Genomic DNA, 9,438 nt, shown 5'->3' on the forward strand with positions numbered 1-9,438 from the left:
GATAACGCACACTACATTTGTTGAATAAATACGGATTATCTATATTATTTCCACGTCATTTCCCTCTAAAATATACCCTGCTATACTCCTATCCAATGTATCCATTTATACATTAATAATTATATTATATATATTACTATTATAATATTAAATTAGAAATTTAATTTAATTTTTATCAATTTCTTTATTAAGATAATAAAGTTAAATTTAATTATTAACTTTTTAAGTTTTAAATTAAACTATAAAAGAAGACATATTTTATACCAATGGCTGGAACCGATGTGCATGCTATGTCATACTTGTTTAGGTAAAATTTCTCCGTTATTTCTCGAGCTTAAAGAAATCAACCTCCACTTAAATTATCAGAATCTTAGCACCCGTAAATATCTATTTTCATGAATGTTTTTAGCAGAAAATAATCGAAACGTTTTAATGATGGGCAATGTTATTTATCCACCTGGCTATCCAAAGTATGCACAATCATATGGCTTAGTGTGCGTCTCCAATGTTCAAATTTAAAGATGATAAGCCTCTATTTAAGGATACACAAGTTTGTTTAACCAAGTCCCTACAGTTATGTCCACACTCCTCCCAACCCTCACAACCAAAGAAAAAAGACGGTAGAAGTACGAATTCTGAATTTGTATGTTTAGACTTTGACGCGGGCAGTGAGTATCAGATATATAGATAAACATAAACCTCCACAAATTGTGTTGCAATTATTGATACTCCAGCTTTGTAGTGAACAAGCCATGGGAAGTATTAACCTGTGGTCTCAAAGAATGTAAATTTGCCTGCTGAGAAAACATAATCTTATTAGATTATGCCAAAAAGAGGCAAGGAGAGGTGGAAGAAAAAAAAAAATAGCAACCGCCCTCAAATTCATCATAATATTATTGTATACCAGTGGTTTCTGGGCTGCCACATCCAGCAAATTCCAAGAAATGCGATCTAATTTGATGCAACGCAGCACTTGTCATATACGCATTAAAGTCCTGGACCGCCCAGACGCACTCTGTTCCCAATCATATGTTAACTACTACCTGGGATGCAAGAAACATACAGAGAAAAAAAATTAATGCACAGTCAGAAGTCCTGATTCAAATGAGCTGGGAAAAATAACTTCCAGCGATATAAAAGTCAATTAAGTGAAACTGCAAAAATATTTTGAGCTATAAACTGCAAAGATGAGAGAATTTTGTCCCTAAAGGCCAAATAAATTTTTATTCACAATAACTCAATGAAAAAGATAACAAAAAGGACCTGGAAAAAGAGAGAAAAGTGTGGAAAGAAACAATTATTCATTGGAACTAGAACTACTTTGGCGGCAGAACACTTTTAATTCGAAACTTCAAAACACTTTTTCACTTACAAGATCATTCATTGCAACTAGATCTACTTTGGCGGCTCATATTCCAAGTAGTTTCACCCAGTAACTCAATAAAGTTGGCTAAACTTTTTTCATCATTGTTAACATCTCTATGAGACAACCACTCCTCCTGAAGATGCACATTAACATCCCTGAAACATTATTAGGTTTGATCAACAATTGCGATCACAGGTGATACTCCTCCATTCCATATATAGGGGGAAAATTGCTACCTCCTCAGTGCAAGAACTTCATAATTTTTTCGCAAGTAGTCTGCATAATTTAAAAGGGCTTCCTGAGCATACGGTTTGCCAATGGTCCTTACTGCAGCAACACTGAGTAAATTTTCCAAGGAACCATGCTTCTTCAAAAGCTTTATGGCAGTCTTCCGACCGAATCCAGGAACCATCTGCTGAATTCCTGGAACACCATCAACCTCATCGCCCATAATGCATCCTACATAGTTACATCAGCATTATGTGAATTTTGACTACATTGTAGTAATAATTAGTATTTAGATGGGGTAAGTTTGGGTAGATAAGTGCCTAATTAAGTACTTATTTCCTGTTATAAGGGCAATTTAGCTAAACCAAACACCCATATCACTTCTTTTCATTTATTGATTTTAGAGTTCAAGATAATGACAATAAAGGGTAGTTAAAATTCCTCAGTTTGGCAAAGCATATAGAGTATATATCAATAGATGTCATTGGCGTTAAAATCTAACCGCAAATGGAAACGTTAGAAGGAGCAAGTAACAATGAGATGTAGATAATGTAATGTGCATTTGTGATACAGAATCAATGGCAAATACTTTTGGGCATCTGAGAAACGACATACGTGAGTTAGAATGACCATTCATGCAACACATTGTCCTAAATTTCCAAATCACTGCCAGTCTCTTGAGGTCCTTCCCCAATCGGTAATTGTAAATGAAACTCTCAACTAACTAATCCTTAAAACTTATGATGGTTGCACCATGAAAAGTAAATATGAATGTAATAGAGGACCTGAATCCAATTCATGTGAATATCTATGGACCTTTTATTTTAGTAGTTTAGTTCGCACACAAAATCCATTTTCAGGACTCATATAAATACATCAGTTATATACCATAATATGAATAATACTTACTGAGACTCAGATCAGAGTGCGGATCACAGTTATACTGAGCAACATAGTGCTTTAGAGTGTAAAAGGACCATCTATCCAACTCTGGAATAGGCATTACAATTTGCACATCTTCTGATATTAGTTGCTTGAAATCTTTATCAGGAGAGGCAATAACAACACGGTATCCCCTTTCTAAAACTTGACCTACAAGTGTAGCTACAACATCATCTGCTTCATGGGATTCAATTCTAACAACCTGCAAATTCAAAAATAATCATCTTAGTATATAGTCACCTATAATATTTCAAATTACGAGACATGCATAAGAGAAAGTCACTAGTAAGTGCAGCTAAAGAAAACAGTGTTTTACAGTCACCTAATATGATGATAAAATGTTGACTTACGGGCACATTGCAGTTCCTTAGAACATCTGTAATAAGTTGATGCTTTCCAGTTGAACTCTTTCCACAAGTTTGCAAAGCTGATAATGGTTGTACAAACTTCCGCCTATTTGCTTTATACGAAGGTAATATTTGTCTGCGATATTCATTGCCTCTTTCCCCATCAATAACCTGCATATAGATGCTTCAATGAATCAATATTAATGCATTATACAAAATCACACTTAAAACAGTATCCTGAGTAACAATTTGATTGCAGTTCTTTAACAGATGAAAAAGAAGACATAAACTAGGCAAATGAAATATATTCAAGAAGTCCAGATTGTCTTGAAACAGATAATTTTCCTATTTAATAATATTCCATGACTACCATCAAGATTTCAGTTGCTTTGAAAGGGATTGCTTACTTGCTAAAATTTTAATTAGTGTGTTTGATAATAAAATATATCAAAATAATAATACATTAATGAAACTTATCTGGGAAACAATATAATGTTACAATGGGAGCATTAGCAGTTCTTGTGTGCTCAGTTACTTTAGTACGGATTGACAACTTGTATTATTACATATTATCTAGTTGTCTTCACAAAAAAGAAAATCAATCGTATTTTCTCTAAGATGTTATTTTATATAATACAAATAATGCTCAACGGCAGTAAAAGAACAGTTTTTAGGCATATTTGGTAAATATAACATATCATCAAATTCAGTAACCTTCTCTAATATCTCTTTTTTTAGAAAACTGGTTACGGTATCAGAACCCGAGATAGGATGCTCTCATTTACTTAGTCTAGACCATAGTTACCAGGAAACGGGTACGCCTCCACGTTTCGCGAATCAGTTCGCTCGACTCGGAACACGGGTCGTTTCCGACCCAGGTCGCCGGAATTCGCGCCCGGTTCGTTGGTTCCGGCGACTCACAAAAACTCCGGCGACATGTCTTTTAAGAAGAAAAACGGACAAGGAATGAAAGGAAGGCTTACCCATTTACGGAGAGAACAAGAAAGAAAATACCGATCGCGAGCAAGATGATGAAGATGAACAGTTGTGTAGTTGTGTGTATCTCGATCGTGTGTATCTCTATTTGTGTGTATCTGTATTTGTGTGCTCAGTACGTTTAACAAGACAAGATATGTACAGTACTTATTTTGATTAAAAATTTTATAAATATTGGTTTTAAATTTTAATTCATTAAAAATTTTATAAATATTGGTTTTAAATTTTAATTCATATATTGTGAGTGGAAGCAATTTAAGAGAACTCCTCGATTGTTGTACACGTATTTAAGTCTCTCTCATCTTTTGTTCTATGTTATACCTAGTTTAATTTAAATTTAATTTATGTTTATACATTTTGTAAAATCTTGATAAATTAATAATATTGAAAAATGAAATCATATAAATTTATTAATTTATAGATTAATTGATCTTTTTATTAATTTATCGATAATTTTGATACCTAGAAATTTTGAAATTTTAGCTTTTTATATCAAGTATTAATATATTATAATGAAATGAAAGTTAATTTTTTTATTGATAATCCCCGAAAAAATTGTTATGGAAATAATTATCGATAATTGATCATATTACAAAAAATTAAAAAGATTATAAAGCAGAATATTGCGTAGAGATCTCTTTCAACATAAAATATGGGACGTATATTCTTTAATTAAAATGAGCATATTGTTTGAAAATAAGTATCTCCTACCAATACATCGAATTTGAAAAACGCATGAGAAAAAAAGAATTTACACATAGGAGCAATATATCGATTTAAGGTGATTGAGTATTTTATATAACACATATGACCTATGTAGAGATTATAATTCGTTAAATTGTAAGTTGATTATGTCTTTTTTATTTATTATAAGTTATTAATTCATCAAAGTTTTATGTTGAATATAAGTACTTTTTTATAAGTATATAATAATGAATTTAGGTTGAATTATTAACTTATAAGTATCCCCACCGAACCTGTCAATAGATCGAATTTGAAAAATGCATGAGAAAAAAAATAATTTACACATAGGACCAATATATCGATTCAAGATGATTGAATTTATTCTATATAACACATGGGACCTATGTACTTATTGTAATTAGTTAAATTGTAAATTGACCGTATCTTTTTAAATATTTTAAAATTTTTAATCATATCTTTTCATATTATTTAAATCTAATAATTACTTTATAATTGTATGTGAAATCTTGTACCCGTACGTTCCGGCGTACCCGTACGTTCCCTCATACCCGTACGTTCCCTCGTACCCACCCGTTCCCTCATAACGGAAACAATCAAGGTAATGTACCCCGTATCTGAATTGGTACCGCGTTTCGTATCGAACCGCGTCCTATGTAACTATGGTCTAGACACCAGGGTTATCTCTGTTGCAAAGAAAGCCTGCACTTTATCCACTTTACAACACAAAAATGGGCTCTCAGGCTGGTTACTTGCGAGGAATTGACTGGCTGGTACTACATTTCATCTAGCGCGCTACATAACAAACCATATAAAAACTGATACTTTTAAAAAGTAACAATGTGTATCACAATCTAATGCTACAATGGGAGCAACGAGCAAAAGCATAAACATATCATATACAAAGTACTTGTACCCAGGGACGGATCTACACTGGGGCAGTGGGGGTACTTGCCCCCAGTAGATTCTGTAGTGTTTAATATTTTCTACTATACATGTTTTCTTAATTACAGCCTTCACCCAGTGGTTCAAGCTTCAGTATGCTATAGAGTTGGTTTAGGTTAGAATCCTGCCTATTGCACTTTTTGTTTTGTTAAAAATTTTGCCCCCTCATTGTCGGAAACCTGGCTCTGGTCCTGCTTGTACCTTGTGAGCTCTATTACATTATTAGATCAACTACCTGTATTAATGTACATTAGACAAATATATAAAAATTGATTCTTTTTCCAAGAAACTGTATAGAGCACAAATAATGCTAAAGTGGAGCTAAATTATTCATTTATCTAGCTCTGAAATATCATATGAACAGTGTTCTTGATTATTAAAACATATCAAAATCGATTAATTCTCCAAAAAACTACATTTAACACAACTGAAGGCTAAGATGTGATCTAAATTATAGGTTCTGTAGCTGCAACATCAAATACAAATTCTTGAAAACAACACATATCAAAAACGATTGTTTCTCTTAGAAACTATATATAACACAATATAAGCTATAGTGGATCTTATTAACAGGCTTTTGTAGCTCTTTCATATCAAATACATATTGTTCTGAATAATAAAACAAATCAACAGCGATTCTTCCTCCTAGAAAAAATATCTAACAACACATAATGCTAAAATGGAAGCTAAATTGTAAGTTTTTGTAGCTCTAACATATCACATACATAGTGTTCTTGATAATAAAACATATCATTAAAATCAATTCTATTTCCAAGAAACTATATTTAACATGACATAATGCTAAAATGGTGACTAAAGTAGCTCTAACATATCAAAAAATAATCAATAGACACACACATGTATAAATTAATCAATAGACACACACATGCATATAATCCGTGTGTGTGTGTGTGTGTGAGAGAGAGAGAGAGAGAGAGTTACAGCAATAACAGGGTCACTAACGCTGACTTGAGCAAAGAAAAGGGAAACCCAGTGAGCAAAAGCCCGCAAACTGGGTGTACTCCCTTTATAACAAAGTGGGTTCACGTCCAAGAAGAACACCCTCTTAGGTCTCCCTGCTTTGTGCTTGCCACCACAGTTGTCTGCACTTCGCGCACCAACTGTTTGATCTTTTGTCAAGGAAAAAGAACCCATAACAACAGCTCTGATTCTGAATGATTTTGTGACGTTATTAAGTGTTTTGAATTTGGGTATATGGGAAGTGTGGGAATAAAGGAACGGTGGGCAAGTATTGAAAGAAGGAAGTATGGGATGATTGAAGGAGAAAACAGCTGATTCTACCATGCTTGACATTACCTCAAACAAGTCAAGTCAAGGCTCACTGCTAAAATTAGGAACGATAAGAAAAATGAGCAGGCCTTAAATCCCCTTAAAATCATAATTTTCAAGCTCTAAGCATCTCCAACGATGTTGGCTATAATCGTTGGCTAAATTGGACCTGTAAGACATTATTTAAAATTTGCTGAACCTGTAATACATTTTGCTTCAATGGTATTGGCTATATTGGTTGGTTATAATTTAAAAATAGTATGTTATTAATATTTCAGATTGTTAAAATAGAATATATCAGTTTAATATAGTACTAAATGATGTGCAATCTTCCTACAGATTTCTTACAGACCTGTAGAGGTTCGACAAATTTAGCCATCCATAAGAGGTTGGCTAAAATTATAGACAACAGGTTCACGTGGTTGGAGTGCTATTTTTTCAGGACGTTGGCTATATTTTTTAATTTTGGAATGCCAACTCATTTTTTAGACAATAGCTTTGTATGGTTGGAGATGCTCTAAACATCGGAGACAAAAGAAGAAAGTCCTAAAATTTTCTATAAATATAAAATAATTAATGATAAATATAATATTTTCTCCCTATAAAAATCTAATATCAACAAATTAATAGTCGAAAAAAAGTATGATTTGATTATTATTAATTTATTAAGATGTAAAGGTATATAATTAAACTTTTTTCTCCCTATAAAAATTAATATCAAAAAATTAATAGTCGAAAAAAAGTATCATTTGGTTATTATTAATTTATTAATATGTAAAAATATATAACTAAACTTTTTAACAAAATACGGAATCAAATAAATTTTTGGACATTAGCAAATAGAAATTTTGGCATTTAAATGAAACATGAAATAACTTACTGCTAGGGTGTAAATGAGTAGAGTCAAAACACACTTTAAAATTTTATGTAGTACCAAAAAAATTAAAATTATACCCGCGTTACGCGAGCTCCCGTTAAAATTATTTAATAATCAATAAAATAAGCATTACGAATTTGTTTAACAAAATAAAGGTATGTGAATTTATAATATTATTTAACAACAATTACATCGGCAACAACAATCACGATTACTCTACTCACTATGTATAATCCAAATTTATCCATAGTGATCTCACATCTAAAAAATTTATTTGGAAAAATTAAAAATTTATACTTAGGGGCGTTTGGCTGAGCTTAAAAGAAGTGACTTAGCTTAAAGTAAAGAAGTGGATTAGAAGTGAGAAGTTGATTTGAACTTATAAGCTATTATAAGTGTTTGGATACCGTGACTTATAAGTTTTTAAGTGTTTGGATAACTTAAATTATAAGTTAGTATATTTTCGTAGTTTTTAATATAATTATTTGATATTTACGAAATAAATTGAAAAAAGGTTGATAAAAATATCAGATTATAGTGATATTTATATTATATAAGAAAAGGTTTTTGGTTTATTTTGTCTCACATTTAAGTCATCTATAAGTGTGTTTAAAATTTTATATAAATATCAATATATAATATTAATATATTTGAGTATTTCATAAAATTGAAGACAAAAATTTAAATAAAAAGTACTTATAAAAAATAAACAAAAACAGCCGAAAGTGTAGAGAGGGAAGGACAACTGAAATAAGTTTAAGCTGTGTCTCAAAAAAAAGCTCCAGGTTGTAGCTTTTTTTATCTGACTTTTTTGTTTTTTTTTAAGAGATTCAGGTCACTTGCCAATCGCATGGGAAAATAGAGGAAGTGGGCTTCTGGGCTTTTAAGCCCAGAAGTTCCCTCCTCAAACATCCACTCCCCTCGCTTCTCTTTTATATAATTATATTGATTTTTAAACTTTCTCCCAATAATTTTGATAGTAAAAAGTGTAGGCAGATTTTATTGTTGATATTTTGAAAAAGGTAGTTCTGAAATTTGTTTCCAATATATCCGAAACTAAAAAAGATGGTTTTAATTTTTTATATTTTTTAACCAGAAATTCCAGAAAATTAGAAAAATAGAACGTGACTATCTCAATGGCGCCATCTAGACGCCCCTTACTTCTAAGTATATTTATTTTTATATATAATGTACACGAAAAGTATATGAAAAATACACCAAACGTTTCAGATCTGATACAGGTTTTAAATTAGGTGCACGAAATTAATAAAAGACAAATACGAGTTTCAGTTTCGACTACACGAAACACGAAAATACACGGAACGATAGTATACGAAACGAAACGATTGCCACCTCTAACCAGCATGTTGGAATAATCTTAAATTTAGTTATTATTAATTATTTAGTTATCTATTTATTTTGATGTAATTTGATTATTTGTGTTTATGTTAGTTTTAGATAAAGGTAGTCAGATGTTTGTTTGAGTGTTTTTAGGAAGTACTCCCTTTGTCCCTCTCATTTATTTACAGTTACTATTTTGGGATGTCCCTCTCATTTCTTTATGTTACTATAAATAGTACTCCCTCCGTCCCCTTGAGTTGTATACATTGGGGACGGGGACGCGGCACGGACTTTAATGCTCCTGCAAAATGTAGTTGTGCAATTTGTTTTTAAAATTTTTCTTTTCTGTATTAAAGTTTGGATGTTATATTTTTATACAGAAAAAGAAAATCTCAAAAAAAAGT

The 9,438-nt window shown here is 31.7% G+C and overlaps 1 protein-coding gene across 3 annotated transcripts; it reads right to left on the reverse strand.

Annotated features, from left to right (window-relative positions):
* Positions 1-506: 506 nt before the first annotated feature.
* On the reverse strand, positions 507-6,914 carry LOC108224706 (uncharacterized). Of its 3 annotated transcripts, none has more exons than XM_017399403.2 (7): positions 6,490-6,914; positions 2,887-3,054; positions 2,504-2,738; positions 1,603-1,825; positions 1,373-1,521; positions 905-1,043; positions 507-797 (listed from the first exon to the last, which is right to left on the reverse strand). In XM_017399403.2, the coding sequence occupies exons 1-5, from the start codon at positions 6,838-6,840 to the stop codon at positions 1,377-1,379; spliced, it is 1,122 nt and encodes a 373-aa protein (XP_017254892.1). In that variant the 5' UTR covers positions 6,841-6,914; the 3' UTR covers positions 507-797; positions 905-1,043; positions 1,373-1,376. The 3 variants fall into 3 exon arrangements, with proteins under 3 accessions (XP_017254892.1, XP_017254891.1, XP_017254890.1); XM_017399402.2 differs by having other exon boundaries at positions 507-794; positions 6,469-6,908; XM_017399401.2 differs by having other exon boundaries at positions 6,469-6,908.
* Between the last annotated feature and the right edge of the window lie 2,524 nt (positions 6,915-9,438).

The sequence above is a fragment of the Daucus carota genome, chromosome 6 (genome assembly GCF_001625215.2).
Source record: "Daucus carota subsp. sativus chromosome 6, DH1 v3.0, whole genome shotgun sequence".
Taxonomy (NCBI): domain Eukaryota; kingdom Viridiplantae; phylum Streptophyta; class Magnoliopsida; order Apiales; family Apiaceae; genus Daucus; species Daucus carota.